The sequence below is a fragment of the Hippocampus comes genome, unplaced genomic scaffold (assembly GCF_001891065.2).
Source record: "Hippocampus comes isolate QL1 unplaced genomic scaffold, H_comes_QL1_v1.1 scaffold2, whole genome shotgun sequence".
Taxonomy (NCBI): domain Eukaryota; kingdom Metazoa; phylum Chordata; class Actinopteri; order Syngnathiformes; family Syngnathidae; genus Hippocampus; species Hippocampus comes.
In genome coordinates, this window is record NW_017805139.1 from 1,391,601 (window position 1) to 1,411,707 (window position 20,107).

Here is a 20,107-nt window from a genome sequence, read left to right on the forward strand (position 1 = left end):
CCCCCCCCGCTCCCTTTTTAGATCATCCTTTTCACAGCCTCTAAAAAGGTGTATGCGGACAAACTGCTTAACATCTTAGACCCTAAGAAACAGCTAGTCAGGTATGGTGTTTCTATGTTATTAATGATTGTAGTACCAGTGATGGCGTGTGGTTGCGTTCTCTGAATGATTTATGATCTGACCTTATCAATTTATCCCCCTTTCCTGTCATTCCCGACTCTATCTTTAGACACAGGTTGTTTCGGGAGCATTGTGTCTGTGTCCAAGGAAACTACATCAAGGATCTCAACATTCTCGGCAGAGATCTGTCAAAGACCATCATCATTGACAATTCACCGCAAGCCTTTGCATACCAGGTGACCAGAAACATAATATGCGAGATACATTCTGGTTTCAAAATAATGAAACCGGTCAACTGAGAATGTCACATGATTATTGACGGGGCTCCTTTGAGGCAACGATTGGCTGTCATTTGTTAGTTTGGTCTAAATCCAGCATTGCCTAATGAATGATTTTATGTACTTATATATTTTATTACTACATTTATAATTACCAGTACTACATACTATATTACTACATTTGTCTGGAAAAAAACCATCATAAGCAGGTCCAATTGCCTTTATTTGGCGAGGATTTGAAATCCCATCACCTTTGAGCACAAGAGGACTGCAGATGTGGTCTTCACTAATTTGTCATTTTGATGCCATCTCGCTGAGGGCAGACTAGTATCAGACCCATTGTAACTGGTTTTAACGAGTTTTTTTACCTTTCCCACAATTTAAAACTGTTCTATTGATCTCCCATCAGCATCTCACGACATTACACAAGACACAACACAGTGCCAGTTTTAATTTCAAACTCCCCCCTCACAGTTGTCAAATGGAATTCCCATCGAGAGCTGGTTCATGGACAGAAATGACAACGAGCTGCTGAAGTTGGTGCCCTTCCTAGAGAAGCTGGTTGAGATGGTAGGATGTCTTTCTTTCTTGTTGAATTCACCAGCAAGCTGAAACTTGTTTTTGGGGGGGTTTTGCGAGTCTATTCTGCCTTAATTCATGTTGTTACTTATTCGACAGGACGAGGATGTGCGGCCGCATGTTCGGGAGAGATTTCGTCTTCATGACATGTTGCCTCCTGATTGAACTCCACTGTTTCATCTCAGATGGGCTTTTAGCAAGGACGGACTGAAAACCATGTGTGTAAAAAGCCGCTTCAAACGTTACCATTGCTTCATTTTGTTTTGTTTTCAAAACTCACTGCTTTAAAAAAAAAAAAAAAAAAAACACTATCTGTTCAGAAGAAAATTGTTTTTAAAGAACTGGTTGAAATTTTCTCAATGTATGCATGATGTAAAGAGACACTTCGAAGTCTGAGTCGTTCCAATTTTGGATCGACTTTTCAGCTGTGGGGCAGACAATGGTCTCCACACTATTTCAAGGATTTGGTGCTTGCTTCGTGGCTGTAAAAACACCACCTGTTCAGAGGAACTCTAACCTGAGGCGTTGAACCCAAACCCATCCCTGGTGCTGAAGCTGTTGACACTCCAGTCTGTACAGCTGGCCTGCAAATCAATCCGCATTTGTGTTTACTCTTTGCCACACTCACACCAACTTGGTAATGTAGTGGTTGGCCAACTTTGTAGCGTTTCAATCTGATGCATTCCGCTGTAGGTGAATCAAGGTTTTACCGTATTGTTCTTTTTTTGTTGTTGTTGTTTTGGTCTTTTTGTTTGAAATTAGTGTTTCCAGGTGATTTATCTTCGAAATGTTTTGAAAGGGGGCGTCAAAGTGTTCACAGTTAACTGTTCAAATCTAACAATGGGAGCACAGTATGTTCTCCGAGGCTTAAATCCAAGTTTTTTTTCTTCACTGTGGACGCAGCATAGTTCTTTTAAAATAGTGCGTGGAAGACATCTTATGTAAATCTGGCATAGTGTAAGGTTTGAGGGCATTCATGTTTGAAGTGATGTGTGTCAACGTTGCAGTATTTGGTTTGTCAATCAGTATTGTCATCTACTTGTAATTCACTAGTATTCTGTCTTAATCACAGCCTCGCGTCTTTCCGTTGTAAAGTGTAATTTGATGGCTGTCACTAGCATAATGACAATGTAGCGCGGCCAGTGTCTCCAGACATCCGGTCACAACCTCGAACCAGCCACATCTGGCACCAGCAACATATTTTCTCCCTGCCGGCTTCACTGAGCACCCTCTATGCGTGTACGTGGATGTTGTTTCCGCCAAACATTTTTGCAAGTGAGACAGAGGACAAATGTGCAACATTGAGGTGACTTGGACTCGGCAATCTGCGTTGGCGCAGTCTCCTGATAACTGGGCAGTATTTTTGTTTTCGGTTTGTATCAAAATGTTTTTTTTTTTTTTTAAACTGGCACATGTGTCAGCGTTGCTCTGGGTTTCTTTTACCGTGCCATGTGATCATTTCTCTGCTAGTAGCTTTCGTCGGTTCGACAGAAAAAGACAATCAGACCGCAGAGCGCCGCTCATTGCTGCACTATTGTGCACTTGCATTAATTTGTGTCCAGTGTGTTAGATTTGTCAAATGGATCCTGCTTTCCTTGCTCTGGCCACATAGTCCCTGCTGTTGAAGGCAGGCGGTTATCAGAGGTGGTTGCCAAATGTTCGGCACCTGCCCTTTCTTGCCTTTTGCATCGTATGTTGCTTGTGCTCCAGAAATTAGATTGGGCTTGTGTTTCTCGTAAAACGACGGTTGCAAGGCACAATGAGGTTTACTTGTACCGGTGAGTGCACATCTAGACACTGAATGTAAATTGTGCATGGGTCGAAGTCGCGGGTGTCTTTCCCAATTCTTCCTCAAAATCTAGAACAAATAGATGAGAGGCATTGGCGACTGAAGGGATAGGAGATGCACCTTGAGGTCCCGCCCTGGCGCCCAGATCTCACAATTTTTTTTTTTTTTTTGCCAACTTTTAGTATGCAAGCCTCACTGAGCGATTGTGTGACGCTTCTGAGTTTGAACGTTTCTCTCATAGCGGTTTCTGAAGGAACTGGGAGAGGCATTTGATGTGTCATCCAGCTCCTTTTTACGTGCATTACCAGTTTATTGTACACTCTCTGTGGTACAATACATGCAGCCTTGTTTTTTTTTAATCCTTAAAATAAGGAAACCTTTTGTATCTTTGATTTTAAAAAGGCATGTAATATCAACTTGTAAAATGTATTAATGAAGATTAACTTCACATGGATTTTTTTTCCTCTTGAAAATGTTTATTTAGTTTAGCACAATGTCAGTAAACTGTTAAACTTAGCATGTAGAGGATACAGTTTGTTTTTGTGTCAGAAGTCCTGAGTTAAATTTGAATCAATGCACTTTTTCTGCTAAGAGTTAAGTCTTTCGGAAAAGTAATCGTATTGATTATATATATATTTTCCCCCCTCCCGTCACCCCTCAATCTCATATCTCTTATGCTATTTTACTTGTAAGAATTATATGTTCAGAAGATGTATTTTAAAATGTTTTAAGACATCTTTGTTAGCCGCTCGGCTATGTACTATTGTAAAGTGTATATACAGTTACATTGAATTTCTGAAACAAAGTTTTAAAGTTAAAAGCCTCTTTCTTGCTGTTGTTGTTTTATTTCCCAAGACTGTGTGAGAGCAGGTTATTTGGATATTTGGCTTCTGTAATTTTTACACAACACTGATGTCTGTCAATGACCTGGACTATCAACCTGACATTTCAAAGCCAGATATTCCAATATTTTTTCAACTGGATTACACTGAGGACCCCCTTGCAGTAGACTGTGTAATCTTAATAACAATGCAAATGCAGAAGGAAGCACGTGCCTCATGACCGCTCCTTCTTCTTCATGAACTCCTTTCGGCAGATGTCGTGTCAGTCCCCGCAGCCAGTCCGGTGTCCCCTGGCAGGACTCGGGTTTCCGACAACACTTCAATCAACATTACGCATTAATATTTTATAATGTCTTACGACTCAAATCCAGTCTGTGTTTCACGCCACACATTTTTTTTTACAACCGCTGTGTCCTTATTTACACAGCTTGTCGAGTTGCAGGTCGGTTAGTGTCTACAGAGGAGCGAATGGAGCCCCCGAATCATGGAAGTCAAATATCTTAAACGGATTTGCGGATCTTTGTGTTGAATTTCATGTTTTATGAGGTGACGAATATCAGACTTCTTTTCAGTGTCTTTGTGGGGTGGTCGCTGGTCAATGCAAAACAATGTGGTCTGCTTTCACGGTGTACATCCTATTAGGTAAGTACGTGCAATATTGTACAATTGATAGAAAAAAAATGGCACCACCGTAATGACTAAAAACAATGATATTTAATTGTACTGCATGCCACATTCGCACTTTAAACATTAGCAGCTTTGCTTAAATGTTGTAAAATTTAAAAAAACAAAAACATGCAGTAACTCTAAATCAGGGGTGCCCATTACGTCAATCGCGATTGACCAGTAGCTCGCGGACTGGTCCCAAGTCGATCATGAGAGGTGTAGAGGAGAAAAGAAAAAAAACAAACAACCGTTTGTGTGTCTTTGTACATCTTAGTAATATATTTTTGTGTTAATTTACACTGCACCCGAACCACCTTATCAATCTTATTTTCACAAAAAAAGTATTTAAACAATAAAATAAAATAAGCAGGTAAATCTTTCACCTACGGGGTCGCGAACTGCGTCACTGGAAGTTGTTAGCGCTCAGCAGTCTGCAATTGCAGCTTGTGCGCTATATCTTTTATTCATTCTCAACTCAACTCAACTGTATTTATAGAGCACTTTCAAACAGCCATCGCTGCATACAAAGTGCTGTACATGGAGCAAATTAACATATACAACAAACAGTAAAGCAAATCGGTAATAAAAACAGTAGAAAGCACCGAACAGCAAAACCAAGAACAAAGTCATGCTGAGTCAAATGCCAAGGAATACAAGTGAGTTTTGAGGCGGGTTTTGAAGATGGGCAGCGAGGAGGCTTGCCGAATGTTCAGTGGGAGGTCATTCCAGAGAGAGGGACCAGCAACAGAAAAGGCTCGATCCCCTCTGAGCCTCAGTTTAGTGTAAACTGAGGCTCAGTACTTCTAATAATGCCTGGTCTGCAGACCTGAGGTGCCGGGCAGGTGTGTAGGGGCGGATGAGCTCAGAGAGGTAAGGTGGCGCAAGGTTATTTAGAGATTTGAAATACTAGCTGAATAAGGTTATTAATCCGGTGATTGTGCCCCTACGTGAACAACACGGGCCTAATTTCATGTTCATGGACGACAATGCTCCAGCTCATTGAGGTCGCATGATCAAGGAACGGCTGTTGGAGACTGGTGTACCTCAAATGGAATGGCCTGCGCTTTCTCCAGACCTGAATCTAACTGAAAACCTGTGGGATCAGCTGAGTCAGCATGTAGAGGCTCGAAACTCCGCACCCCAGGACCTCAATGACCTGAGGGCTGCCCTTCAAGAAATTTGAGATGCCATGCCTCAGCAGACAATAAGACGACTTGTGAACAGCATGAAACTTTGTCGTCAAGCTGTAATTGATGCTCAAGGGCACATGACGAGTTATTGAGACGTCAACATTTTTGATGAGGTGAGGCGTCTTTTTTGCTCAGTGGGACATAGATCTGGCAGTCATCTGCATTGCAGTGGAAGGAAATACCATGTTTCCTTAAGATGGAACCCAATGGGAGCAGATACAGCGAGAACAGCAGATATATTCATTCATTCATTCATTTTCCGAACCGCTTTATCCTCACTAGGGTCGCGGGGGGTGCTGGAGCCTATCCCAACTGTCCTCGGGCAGTAGGCGGGGGACACCCTGAACCGATTGCCAGCCAATCGCAGGGCACACAGACGAGCAACCATCCGCGCTCATATTCACACCGAGGGACAATTTCGAGTGTTCCATCCTGCCATGCATGTTTTTGCAATATGGGAGGAAACCGGAGTACCCGGAGAAAACCCACGCAGGCATGGAGAGAACATGTAACCAGACCACCGTGTTGCTCCACAGTATTTTATAATTGTGATGAATACAGCAACATATATTTGCGTGGAACCAGTGACTTGGTACTTTTCACGTGTCTAGAACGCAGCTGCACAATAATGAATGCTCTTTCCAAAATTATGAATCGCTGGTAAAATAAATATTGGAAACCGCTAGTGTGATTCAGTGTTGCTGTAGGTATATCAATCTGTGTGTCCTTTATTTTCTCCATGCAAGATGATTTTATGACATTTCGTGGTGACCTATCATCTACAGCAAAGATCATTGAGTCCATACTCGATGAATTTAGTAGACATGAATGTTTTCTTATGTTTTTGCAGGGATCATAAGTGATGCAAATCAAGTGATACCACAATCCCGACTCATACAACGAAGAATGAGCCAGACCACCAGTTTAGAAGCAGACATCCAAAGAGTTATTAGTCAGATGCATTACTTGTCTGATGAAGAAGCAAACACACGTAGTTCGGACACTTCCTCCATGGGTTTGAATTCATATTCTGGCGTCTTGACTGATGTCTACTCTGTCTTTCAACCGCTGTTAAGAGAGGGCTTCGTGGATGACTTTCCCAAAACTTTAGTTTGCATTTTATCCGAGGGACAAGATTGTGGAGCAAAAGCAGAGCTCACAAAGACAGTTTCTCTGGAGTTAGGCAAACCACTGCTGACCTTCTTATCATCTCTGAGATCCCAGACATGTTCGCCCTTGAGTGATGCACCAGATGCAGATCATAAGATGGTGAACGCCTCTCTCGGGGTGGGAGAATCAGCAGCCACAACCTTGACCAGCTTTCAGCAGACATTTTTTACCATCTTAAAAAGCTCGCCTCTATCTGGGACTTTGATGAGTGCAGTGAGTGGCGTGATGGATGCCGCTGTTGCGTACATGTCCAACATCATGGCGACATTAATCCAAGTACCAATGGACTATGTGAAAATAGCATTGCAGTTTGGAATAGCAATTCCATCTCCAAAGGAAAGGGAGAGCTGTGAGCAAGGTAACCTGTCTCAACATTGTAATTGCCACAAAATGTTCACTGTGGTCTAACTTCTTATTGGTAAAACGTTTTGTTTTCCATCACTTCAGGAAATCTCCAGCAACTCATAATGTGGTGAGTGCATTTCCCTGATACATACATTCACCTGACTTTTGAAGTCTTCTGAAAACCCATCCAAAAAAAAATCTGCCGTTATAAAAGCAACAAGCAAATATGTGCACCAAAATGGCCTGGGTACTTTCTCCACATAGTGTATTTTATTGGAATTTATTCAGTAGCGTTTTTTTTTTTTTTTTTAAGATCCGCAGGTCACAGAAAATTTTTGACATAACTCTATTTTGAGTGAATTTCGATATTGCTAATTATTTTTGCTTTATCATTTTTATTTTATTGTACATTTCTAGTCCAAGAAGTCAAAAACATATTTCTCAGAGTAGAGCTCACTAAAGTCATATGCTGTTTTTCCCGCTATTGAACGTATTTGTTGAATCTGTCTCGTTTAGGGGACTGAACCACAACGTTAGCTGGTCCTTCACCAACTCGTTTATCGACATCCTTCTGGAGACCCTCCTGCCTCTAGAACACTCTACGTGCACATATCCAGGTTCAGAATGCCCGAATCCTGCCTCCCGCGAATCCAGTCTCCCAGAGGCAGTCACTGACAAGAGCCGCAACATACTGCTCCGATGCGATCGCCAAAATCTGTCCGACATCAATGATACACTTTGTGGTGAAATTCTCCGTGGATCGAGAGCACAAACGCCCACATCGGTGCTCGCCTTGTGTCAGGCGCTCAACTCGCTCAGTGCCGGGCAGGTCGAACTGGTATGGAGCAATACGTGCTATGTTATTCAGGCGCTGGTGTCACCGCTCCTTGGCAGGTCATCAGAGTGCGATGTTGGAGACACGTCGAACTTTCCCGTGAATAGCCCACACGCCTCCCTCGCGCCCCCCCGAAAAGCCAGAGAAGCCCCCAACCTCCAGCAGCTTGTCTGTAACTACAGCAGCTGGTTAGAAAACCAGGTGGTGGATACCGCCCTGGTCTCACTGTGCAGCGACAACGAACGGCAGGAGTTTGTGAAGCATGTGTGCAATAATACTTTACTGATGAAGAAGTTGCTGTCAGACCGGATGAACAGTTGGTTGTATGGCTTCTGTGCAAATTCCACAGTGGACCGCGGCTACCTGGTGGATCAGTTCTGCGTCTACCACCAGTGGATTGATCAACCTACAGTTCTGGTAGAGCCACACCTGCTGGAGTTCTGCATTAGCCTGGACAGTTCAAGACTTACAAAACTCATCTGCGAGCATACTGACTTCTTCACGTTATTATCCTCCAACCCAGAAAATGTGAGGTTCATGCCAAACTGCACAATTTTGCCATTTCCATCACCATTTCCGAGCTCGGATCCACTCTTGTCACCATCCTGTCACTACTCCGAGTGGGAAGATGTGATGCAATTGACGTCAGATGTCTTATCACAGTGCATACGCAATGATCCCGCAGATTTCGCTGAGAAGGTTTGCGCTAACGGAACCTTTCTAAATAGCTTATTACGTAATCAGGACAATGCCTGGCTCGAGGATCATTGCAGCGCCGCTTTGATTTTTCCGCCCACTGCGGCTCCGCAACCTTTTCGAATTTTAGACTGGTGCGACTACCACTCGTGGAAGAATCGGCAGGTGGACGATTCAGTGGTCGGACTGTGTTGGCAGCATGACCAGCTTGCTTTTCAGAAGAATGTCTGCTGTGAGGCGACTTTGTTTGAAAAGCTCTTAGAGAACCCCCAGAACAAATGGCTGAAAACAGTGTGCGCAGACAAGGAAACTGAGGAAATCGAGGATATACCTCAGGTGTGTGCTTTAACTGGCTCAATCCATTCTATCAGTATGTCTCGAATTTGTTTCAGCTTTTATCTTTTTTTTTTTCTTTCCTCAGGTGTGCATGTATTACGAATGGACCCGCCCCATCTTTGTTGACATGACTGAATTGGCTCTCTGTGCTGATAGGGACCCCAAAAATTTCACCTCCAAAGTCTGCGCCAATGAGACAGTCCTGCAGAACCTGATGGCGAACCAAAACAACACCTGGTTGATAAAGTATTGTGCCAACCATTCAAATCTGGGTGTAGATGGAGGGGAAGACGATGATGGCTCAGGATTCGACCCTGACGAGCAGTGCCAGTATTCCACCTGGAATATATCCCTTCCGGATGCAGCGCTCTTGATTCTCTGCTGGGAGCATGATCAGTTCAACTTTGTGTCATTTATTTGCGCCAGTCCTGCCCTTCTCGACTCTCTGGCACATGAGCCCGCTCGCCTCTGGGTGAGCACCATATGTGCCACCGACAGCAACGCCACTCGTAACACAACCTCGGAGGACTTTTGCTTGGCCAAACAATTAGTGATGCACTTCAACTGGACCTGTCCTGTTGACTTCAGCGCAGCCTGCAGGCCTGGGGCAAGCCAGAACATGCTCGTGCGATTGATTATACGCTGCTGGGCAGACGGTCTGAGGTCCCGGGTGGCTCATCTGGTGACGCCATCCGTAGCTGCGGTGTTGAACCAAGCAGTCAGCGCTTCTGTTGTCATCTTGCTAGCAATAGAGGAGGTCCAGAACATTTCACTGCATGTCACCAAGAGCATACGCAATAGCGTCCTCGACGCTGTCGTTCGTTATCTCGAAGGGGAGAACAACTTTGACAAAAGGAGGGTCTTGCTGCAGTGTTTTGGGGTAAGACTGTCATCGTTTCATAATTTCAGCACCTTGCTAAAATGATTCATTCATTCCCTTATACTTCGAAATAGAGGATGAACATTGAAAGGGGTTGGCAGAGGAATCAGATTGCTTTCTAGTGCAACTGCTATGATCTTACGTACATACTTGTAATAATGCCATCCCGTGCGTATAATAATTTGCTCTCAGTTGAAAAGAATAAGAATGTAAGGCAAAACGGACAAAATATCACAGAGCCCAACAGAAATGAATTTAAGACTATTTTGCTGACAGGTCTCAAGGAGTCATTGCAATCCCTGATGCAAATATGTGCCTGACAGTATCCGGATGGAGACTAACTCGATTGGATGAATATGCCTGTTGCATTCTGTCAACAGTCTTGTGTTTCAAAAATATCGGCTCCAGCAGTTCTTGAGACTTGTGTCGCACGTTGACCTTTGTGCAAATGTTCCCTCTGCATTCACACGATGAGGCAGCATGAATTGAGGCAGATTGATACTGCACCTGATTTTTTAGGTTTACATCATTCGTTTTTTTGCTGATATGTGCTATTCCTATGACATCAAATCAAACAGGTTGGTGCACTTTAACTCTTTTGTCATCTCAACTGCCTTGCTGTGTGCTGGGCTGTGATTGTTCTCCCTTGCAGACAGTCCTGACCAGCTTGATGCAGACAGCCCAGGATGGAACCAGTAATGACAATCTCATCGTTAAGGTACACGTCGAATGATTTGTTCTTGATTTCTGTCCTTTCAGGGTAGTTTTGACACACTTTCTCTTCCGTTTTGTCTTTTTAGGAATACTTCAGCATACCATCGGCCAGCTTGAAGTCAGTGCTTAGTGCTGCACACGTCACAACTCTCAGGCTGATCCTCCAATACTACACAAGAAATAACGACACACTGAAGGTTGTTTGCATTATTTTCCTCGGTGTAATGTTTTCATTTGACATTATGGTGCGGGCGATGCATAAAATGTCCCACTCCTGTTGTCTTATGCCAGCTGACAGAGAACTACCTGTCCACCCTGACATCCGTGCTGTTCAGCAGCCATCTGGCAAAGGATGGAAGTCTGTTTTCCGAGTTGGCTCCCCTTTTCAAAGCGGCCAGTCCGACTGACATCCACACTTTGCCTTCTCTGCAAAACAACCTTGATGTGTACGAGACGCCGTATTCAAGCTGCACACTGACATCGTGATATGCACAATCCTTGATTACATTTTTATTCAACCTAAAACAGATTTAGTTGAACTCGACATGAAACAAGACTGAAAATAGGGCGTGGATCCCCACGAACACTGAATCGTGCTATTTTGATCAGCACCAAAATTACACTTGTATAAATGCACCAAACATCCTATTTCATAGGAAAACGGAGACTAAATTATTTACTACATTATTTACTAGTATACAGTATAATCACCATTCACCTCAGTAAGTTCCCTTGCGCATTCAGGTGAGATCCAATATAAGGGATGTTGGCATTTTCACTGATTCACTGGGCTGTTTTTTTATTATTATTATCATCATTATTATTATTATTATTATTATTATTATTATTATTATGGTGGTAGTGAACTATGTTGCTCCACGTAGCTAAATAAAATACCGAAGTATTAAAAACACAAATGATCACACAAATAATGCTGTACAGTTGTACGTTCCTGTAAACCATCGGCAAATTGTTAGCCAAAGCTTTATTTTTTTTGTCAGTTTACACTTTTGTGCTTATCTGGCGCTGATGGTCACAGTTTCAGATTTTTACATTAATGCATCGTAAAGGGTTTAAAAAAATGCTTAATGTCTTTTAGTTGTATAAATTGAAAGACGTTTTTTTTTTCATTTGGTTTTTTTTTTCATTTGTTTTTTTTTTTTTTTTCCAGGAGGGAAACCATTAACAACAACTTGGGCCATTTGTCTGCAGATCAGCAGCGAGCCTTTGGATTGTGGTACAGTAAAATTTTGCCCCCCTCCAATATCACTGAAGCTCACCAGTCACTCATCAGGGACACTGGAAACGTGATAACTTACCTGCCCTTCCACAACTTCCAACACCTCTCACCTGCTCAGGTAACAGTCCTTTGATCTCCGACACCACGCGGGGAAACATGATTCTGTCACTTCGATTTGTCTCAGGACATAGAAGAGCTACTGTACCTTTGTGTTCCCCATGATTGAACGCACAGCTTTTTTTTGTTGTTGTTGAAAGAACTCAACACATTACTTCAGAATATAATAGTTGCATTTGCATGTTCATAATGTTCATTTGCATATTCATAACTAAAATTAAACCGAAAAAAGCATTTTTGTTCACAAAATAAAACAAAAATGATTTTTGGTTAAAAAAAAAAAATCTAACTGAAATGACATGTTACATCTATAAAAGTAACTAGAAGTGCAATTATAGCAAAAATATCCTTTGTCTACGTTTTTGTCAATCAATATATAAATGAGGATGTATTGTATTGTATAATCTCATACTTGAGCTTTCAGTCTTCATTTTAAGTGTAACGAATTTGTTATTGCTGCACGTCTGCAAAGAAGAAGGGAGGTCAAAAGGTCATTTGCTAATTGTCGTTTACCTTCCTATTCAATACTTCGTGACTTTTTTTTTCTTGCACTTGACAACTCCTAAAATGAAAAAAACCTAATACTGTACTATACCAAGAACAACTAGACTAAAACGAGGCATTTTCTACAAAAATCGAAACTAATAAAACCAGCAATCATGTTCTACAAGCAAATTAAAACTACCTGAATTTGAAAAAAAAAAAAGTCTGTGTTTTACCCATTTATTTGTGTTTGGCAGGATATATGTACACCATAAATAAAACTAGATTCCCTCATAAATTGTGGGACATTTGTCAAGGATAGAAGGATAACCTCAGTAAATAATAATAATAATGTGAATCACCTTTATTAACATAACAAAAAAATATCTCCATAATTTTTCATAAATGTATGCACTCGAGGAGGGTGTGTGCGACGAAACCATAAAAAAAAAGATTTATATATTGTTGGACTTGTTGAAGGGCCTGTTCTCTGCTGAAAAGAGCTGTAGTTTCGAATGATTACTTAATTCAGTTTGTTCCTAGCTATTAGATGGGCTGGATGTATTGCAAAGGAACAGGCTGACTTCCTTGAAGCAGGAGTTTGTGGCACGGCGCATCATCGGCACCTACAGAAACTTGACTGCTGATGACTTCATCAGGTCAGGCAATCCTGCAGAGGTTCATGCAAAACTTTCAATCAACTTACGACTTCTAAATATTGCTTTTGGACCCATTTTTTCAAGTTTTGCATGCGGTGTACTGTAAACTCACCGGACACTTCATGAGGTATATCTGCAGTCTAATTAGATTCAACGCGGCGGATTCATCCAAAACTCTGCCTTCACAAAGATTATAACGTTCAATTTTGATTGATACTGTGAGAAAGATGTTAATATAACAATGTATTTATTTTTGCGTTTCTGCTTTTTACGGGTGCACAGCTGTGCTGTGTCATAAAATTTGGGTGACATTATTTGGCTGAATGAAAGAGGTTTTGTGTCAGAGGTCATTAGATTGTGCTAGTGTACCCGATGTTGGATGGCCAAATTGAAGCGTTGTCGATTAATTCCTCAAAATGTCATTTCCAATCAGGATTGGGCTGTTGACTCTGTGTTTGTGGTGTTAGGCTGGGCAGTCTCTCCTGTCAGGCAGAGCCAAGTGACCTCCTGGCATACAAAGGCAGTGAGGCCTTCAGTGTAATCTGGGATGTCATCTTGAACTGCACTCACGACGGACTCACCCTACCAAGTCACTTGGTAAGGAGCAGCCATGTGGATTTGGGATGCCTTCTCTATTTTGTGTTGTGAATTGGTTTGCATTTTTAAAATGATGGTATTCGGTTGTTGGAATCAGTCAAAGATTTTGACACTTTTTCAGGATATTGAATGAAGAGGTGTTTGACAAGGACCTGACCGATTAATCGGCCAGCCGATTAAATCAGCTACTTATAGTTCTTGTTTTGAGTTAAAGAATCAGCTAAATATTTTTAAATTCCCGATTTTATACAGCAGATGTGCGTATGTAATGCTGACCTCATTATTTATTACACATACGTCTCTACCATACCCTTTTATTCTTAACGACCGTATTTTTCGGATTATACATCGCTCCGGATTATAAATCGCACCAGCCAAAAAATGCATAAGAAGGAATAAACATAACTTTGCTGCTGTGAATTGGGAATTTCTCCATTGCGAGACTAATAAAGGTTTTCTTATCTTATCTTATCTTAAACATACATAAGTCGCACTGGAGTATAAGTCGCATTTTTTGGGGAAATTTATTTGATAAAATCCAACACCAAAAACATACATGTCATCTTGAAAGGCGATTTATACTCTGGAAAATACGGTTTGTATGAAGAGTTTAGATCTCAAATCGTCAAACTCAAGGGTCGGGTCATGTTATGTGGCTCGCTAAAGCAAACCACGTGTGGTGAACGCAAATCACGCATATCAACTTCCATGATCCTCGCTAAAATTTTACTGGAATGTCAAATTGTCACGTGTAATAAATAACATTGAGATTCTGCAATAATCCCAATCCCTGCAATATAGTTACAGTCTACCGTCCCAGGACAGCGCACGAATAGCGCAAATCCCTGTTTAACTGACACTCACTGAAATACACTGAAGGGGAAAGTGTTGTTTTATGCATTCTATATTGTTTAATCGGCCAATTAATTGGAAATATGTTTTTTTTTCTGCCCAAAAAATATGCATCGCCTTCAAAAAGTCCATATCGGTTGGGCCCTGCTTCAGAGTCTTTCTGTATGCTTCATGCTTCTTTGCCTGTTGTTTCCTTGCAGACCTCCAGTCTGTTCCTGAACAGCACTGAGTTAAAAATCCCATCTTCACTCAGTCCAGAGAGACTGGCAGACATTGCACACCTTCTGCCCTCCCTGGGTGCGACTTTCTTGCTGGGCCTCTCTCCCTCGCAGCTACTTGCAGCACTTCCTGCCCTCAGAGCTGTGTTGTTCAGTCCTGCACAGGTAGAGAGGTGCACACAACGTCGGGATTTCACAGGATGTCGTACGTGGCAAGACAGGAAAAATTCCATGCGTTATGGTGAACCACTTTTTAATTCAGGAACTCAGTGTGGGTTTGTCAATCAGTCAAATTCCCCATGACTTGGAACACCGTGTCGCCTGGTGATAAACAGATAAATCAAATGATGAGCTGGGAGAGTTTTTTTTTTGTTTGTTTAGATTTCTCATAATATGTTGATGACAATTCACACATTGACGACAAAATATAATTTTCTAAATTATAAAAAACAACAACACACTTTTACAATGTACAGAACAGACAAACGTTTACTTCTAAAATGAATTTGGAAGCAATTTAAAATGGAAAATTGGAGAAACAGGTTCAGGTACTTTTGTCTGTCATATCTTTTCAGATCACTCTGTAATGTTTATTGTATGTCATGGCCAAATGATTTTTTTCAGTTTTCATGTTTGTGATTCAAATTGCTTCTGTGAATTTCTCAAGACAACAGGTCATCATTGTGAGCACATTGTTTACAATGGTTGTACAATTGCAAAAATGTGTGTTATTGTTTTTCCTCTATGTAATACAAACAAGTCACTTATTCTTTGAAAATGTTGGGGCTCCAAAGTTTGTGAAACACAAACTTAAGCCACTGCCAAATTTCTTTGTCGATTAAGAGCCGAGATGGCAGCTGTTCACTCACTGTTCACAAAATGTTTTAAGCCCTGTTCGTGCTCTCGAAGTGCACTTCTTATTGATCTTGTGTATCGTATGCATTGCAGGCCTCCATCATTGTTGATAAGCTCTCATCTGTCAATGCAGTAAGGTTTTTTCTCTCTCCTCAAAATGAAAGTTGTTGGTTTGCTCTGTAGTGGTTTTGTTTTTCGTGACACCCCCCCCCCCCCCGCCCCCATCTAGCTTAACGCTCCAGGTCGCCTCCAGGAGCTGGGCTCTATCACTGTAGGAGTAAAGACAGAAACATTATTGATGCTGACATCTGACAGGCTGCTGTCATCGCTACCTGGCCTGGCGCAACACTCAGCGGGCCTCCGTCCAACACAAGCAAATGCCGTCGCCACAAAACTATGGGTATGACATAGAAAAATGGGTGGAAGAAACCTTCAAATTGAATGGTCGTTTTTTTTTCCTTTTTATTTGCTATATTGAGATCGATCTGATGGAAATTCTTTCTACATTCTGAAGAAACAGGCTTTTGCTGGAATTAGATTTGAATTAAATGTTGTTTATATTCGTTATGATCGCTCAAGTGAAAATTTGGTTAAATCGCTGCAATTTTTGTGCACACAACACAGAGAGTGGTCGAACACACACATGCAGACATCCGAATAGAGGCAGCGTGAGGATGCCTGCAGATCCTCACTCCGCCCCTGAGCTGAGTTGCATTGGCCAACATCCGGTTGCAACTCGTCTTGATCCGAAATCTTTGGGTTCCAAAGCCCAAATCCTTATGATGGGCTACTGCTGCAGTTTTGTTGTTGTTGTTGTTTGTTTGTTTGTTTTTTTTTGGGGGGGGGGTGTATGCCAACCTTTGCCAATTTTATTGACCTTTTGTTCTTACCAGGGCTTTCCAGAGGTGATTTTCTGGTTGGACGATGTCGAGCCACTACTTTGTTGCACTCCCCTTCTTAGCGTACTGCCCAGAGCTCGTCTACTAATGGACAACAGCTCCAGTGTATCCTCTAAAGCGTGGAACACGCAGCAGGTCTCACACATCTCATCTTCTTTCAACATTGCTTGGCTTCAAAGTGGCCACATTTCTAACACACTTCGTAGATTTGTCAAGATGAGATGGTGTGTGTCTCCAGTAGTCACTGAATTATTAAATTGTAAAGGGCAGATGATGTCGCCGTTGCTGGAATTAGACTTGCTTGGAAACAGCAGACAAGCCAAGTGTCTCTATATCGGATTTCCATTGTTTTTCACCGCGGCGAGGGACGATGGAAACTTCTCGCAAGTTGTACAAATCAGCATGCCACAATTATGTAACACCATAAGATGTTTTCATGTTCTTCCCCAGGCTATAGCAATACTAAAAACGGAGCAGAATACAAGATCAAGCCTGATCAAAGACTTCCTGTAAGTATAACTTTGTACCCTTTGATGCACCCTGTAACCTGATAACATGACAAGCTGTCCGTTGTTGTAACCGCTGTCCCTGAAAGGGTTCAAATCTAATTAGGCCAAACAAAAAAGATAGTGTGTTTCCGGTAACATGAAATTTCAGCATTGGGTCGGTAGGTCGGACAAAGTTTTTTTTTTTTTTCAATCTTTTTTTTTTTTTTTTCCCCCCATCAAAAATTTAAACAAAATAACCATAAAACATAAAACAAGTAGACATTGAACCCGCCGCTCCGCGTGGTGTTCATCAAATAGTTCGCTGAATTTCTTCGATACATCAATGGATGCTATTTTCTGAACATTACGGTGCAAGCACGCGACTGTAACACAGAAAACGCGGTTTAAACTGTCGTCGGAGATCGCGGCCGCCGACATGTTTCAATGTTGTTGACAGACGACAGGGCAAACGACGCTCGCGCTCAACGTGAATATTGCGAGAGTTTACACCGATGTAAACCCTCTACACAAAAATGTAGAGGGTTGTTTGAAAAAAATGCCGACCGTAAAGTTTTTTTTCGACGTAGAAATTCTCGGTCGGTCGGGTTACCGGAAACACACTACTTTTCTTTCTATGCCTTACATTGACACACCATCTGTGTGCAACACGACTACTTACCATACAATAGCTCATTTCTGTGTTCTGCCGACCATTGTGTTAATATTTTTCAGACTCAATATATCTGTGTCTTTGTGCCCTTTACATGATCAGGAGTCTTGGGATGCTGGTACAGGGCATGAGCTGCCAAGCCTTACAGAAGCATTTCAGGGCTGATACCTCACCTGCAGCGCTTAGGAAAATCTTGGCCCTCATCAGGGAGCAGCCCGGTCCTTTGCACACCTCACTGGTAAAATGTAGCTAGAAATCGACAAGAAAATTGTCTCACTTGTCATCCCAAGTCATGCGATAGCGAGAATGCACTGAAGTGACTGTTTGCTCCCCGATGCAGAAAAAATGCGTGATCGAGGAGCTCTATCAATTTGAGTTCTTCTCTGAACTGGTTGAAGACTTAGGAGTGGAGCTCGCCCTGTCTATGCCGTAAGTGTGAACTTAAAACTATAAATAAGCCTTTAACATTGGGTTGACGTGCACAATCGTGTACTGGTCTAAACAAGCACAACCCCCCCCCCCCCAGCAAAATGTTTATCATTGTGGTTGAAGAGCAGCATCAGTCAAATCTGAGTAATATTATCCCCTGCAAAAGAAGGTGTTTTCACCCATTTATTGGATCGGATTGGCAGTGTTTAAATATGATGAATTAACATTTAAAAAATAAATTACATTTCAGAAATATTCCAAAATATTATTGCTAGGTTCACTGAAGATTCTTAATCTCTGTTGTAGTGAATGGGATTTTTTTTTCCCCCGTCTGCCTTGTGATTGTCTGTGTGACCGGTCCAGCACTTACTCTAACTTCTTTCTCAGTCAGATGGGATGTGCTCCACTTACCTCAGACCTTGCAGAAAATAGAATGGATGGATTCAGTGATAGATCATTACAAGAAAAACAAAAAAAAAAAAACCACCCAACATCATTCAAGTCAAGTCATCTTTCTTGTTCAGTAGTTTCAGATATGACGTTGTGCTTTTCTCTCCAGGGTGAGCACCATTAAAAAGTTTCCTTCAGATGTGATGGACACTTTGCGGAAAATGATTATTCAGGACCCCGTTCCATTTTTCATGATGTCAAAAACAGAACAGCTGCTTCTTGTGGACAAGATGGTGCAAAGGCTGGTCAGAAGATTTCCGTGCAGAATCTTTCAAATTACTGTCGACTCAAAGTCTGTCACTTATCCACTGTCAACATGTTTGTCATTTCACTTGCGCCTACAGGGCATGTACACTGGTGTGTACACCGAGGAGGTGTTCCGCTCTCTGGACATCATGGCCACATTTGTTTCAGATGAGATTCTGATCCAACTGGATCGCGCATTCTTTTTGAACAATCTGGATTTTCTCCAAACCTTGTGCTACAGTAGCAGCAAGATGGACATTGTGGCTCGTATGCTGCTGGAAGTTGCTGCATTCGGGTATAAAACAACATCCAATTACAAGTCAATCAAGGAGCCGCTCTTCTTTTTAATGTTATTTACTGGATTTTTTTTTTAATCTTCAAATCAAAATGATTAGTTGTGTACAGAGCAGCTACCATGTGTGTGTGTGTGTGTGTGTGTGTGTGTGTGTGTTTTTTTCTTCAGCCCTGAGGTGGAGAACTGGAACCAGACGACACTCAGTCAGATTGATCGGTTTCTATTTTTCCTTCCTCAGGACCAACTGCAGGAGATTTCCTTGGTGAGTTCAATGCTTGTAAAATTGCCATGTTTTGGAGAGTTAGAGAAAATTAAACAGTTTTGCTGTCAGCTATAAAGCTTCTCTTTTGGCTTCATTGCATTTGTCTTCAAGCCCAATTCTTCTATCAGGTCCCAACATCCACGGCAAAATGTTTGGATTGTTACTTGATATGAAGCAGAGAGAGCCTGAAATGATATCCTGTATGTTCAGGAGGTGTCAGGATCAGGTGATGTCCTGTAAACCATCAGTGCGTCGCCGTGATCATTCGTGTGTTTCAACAACAGGGTTTGATGACTGTAGGCCGTATCGAGAAGCTGTTCCTGAGCCAGCGCCGGTGGGAACGCCGAATTGTGGCTCTTCACTGTTTAGATGAGAGTGAGAAGAGGCGCTTTGCTGAAAAGCAGCAGTTTGTTCTGCAGTTCTTTTTCGGTTTCCTCAAGATAAATCCTCTTTCACGTAAGCATCAGTTTGGCTCTCCAGCCTGTCACTGTTTTTAAAGCAATGTGGGAAAACTGCACTGACCTTAATTAAATGCACAAAGTTAAGGTTCTGTATGCATTATGTGTCACAGCTATCCATACAAATATGGCATTTTTATTTTCTGAACAGCGGCTCCGATGGTTCCCACATGTGAGATTCTGCAGACAACAGCTCCATTTGCTTGGATCACGAACAGCCTGACAAGCATGTCGCCAGCAGCCTTCACAAACTGCCTGGAGCTGATTGGCCACGATCCCTATCTTGCATCTTACCAACGTAAACAAGTCTTCGGAAAAGTCAAACAAGTAAGACTCTGCAACACTGCAGTGAGCATCATTACAATAAAACTGTCGGTCTGCATTTTATCCTTTTTTTTTTTTTTTTTTTTTTTTTTTGTTGTCGAATTTTTTTTTATAAGAGTTTTTTG

The 20,107-nt window shown here is 41.9% G+C and overlaps 2 protein-coding genes across 2 annotated transcripts in view; both read left to right on the top strand.

The window, feature by feature from the left end:
• Positions 1–3,589, top strand: part of ctdspl2b (CTD (carboxy-terminal domain, RNA polymerase II, polypeptide A) small phosphatase like 2b) — a 15,404-nt gene extending 11,815 nt beyond the window's left edge. The window contains exons 10-13 of the mRNA XM_019867356.1: positions 22–101; positions 230–356; positions 873–968; positions 1,077–3,589. Coding sequence (XP_019722915.1) covers positions 22–101; positions 230–356; positions 873–968; positions 1,077–1,142 — 369 coding nt within the window. The 3' untranslated portion in view covers positions 1,143–3,589. The remainder of the gene's footprint in view (positions 1–21; positions 102–229; positions 357–872; positions 969–1,076) is intronic.
• Positions 3,590–6,859: 3,270 nt separating this feature from the next.
• Positions 6,860–20,107, top strand: part of strc1 (stereocilin 1) — an 18,995-nt gene continuing 5,747 nt past the window's right edge. Inside the window, exons 1-22 of the mRNA XM_019867229.1 lie at positions 6,860–6,992; positions 7,082–7,106; positions 7,496–8,846; positions 8,932–9,726; positions 10,379–10,444; positions 10,527–10,637; positions 10,732–10,886; positions 11,612–11,798; positions 12,824–12,939; positions 13,407–13,536; positions 14,589–14,771; positions 15,555–15,593; positions 15,691–15,861; positions 16,355–16,495; positions 16,811–16,869; positions 17,621–17,756; positions 17,859–17,947; positions 18,507–18,642; positions 18,742–18,938; positions 19,107–19,200; positions 19,485–19,656; positions 19,810–19,985. Of these exons, the coding sequence (XP_019722788.1) occupies positions 6,860–6,992; positions 7,082–7,106; positions 7,496–8,846; positions 8,932–9,726; positions 10,379–10,444; positions 10,527–10,637; positions 10,732–10,886; positions 11,612–11,798; positions 12,824–12,939; positions 13,407–13,536; positions 14,589–14,771; positions 15,555–15,593; positions 15,691–15,861; positions 16,355–16,495; positions 16,811–16,869; positions 17,621–17,756; positions 17,859–17,947; positions 18,507–18,642; positions 18,742–18,938; positions 19,107–19,200; positions 19,485–19,656; positions 19,810–19,985 (4,662 nt within the window). The remainder of the gene's footprint in view (positions 6,993–7,081; positions 7,107–7,495; positions 8,847–8,931; positions 9,727–10,378; positions 10,445–10,526; positions 10,638–10,731; positions 10,887–11,611; positions 11,799–12,823; positions 12,940–13,406; positions 13,537–14,588; positions 14,772–15,554; positions 15,594–15,690; positions 15,862–16,354; positions 16,496–16,810; positions 16,870–17,620; positions 17,757–17,858; positions 17,948–18,506; positions 18,643–18,741; positions 18,939–19,106; positions 19,201–19,484; positions 19,657–19,809; positions 19,986–20,107) is intronic.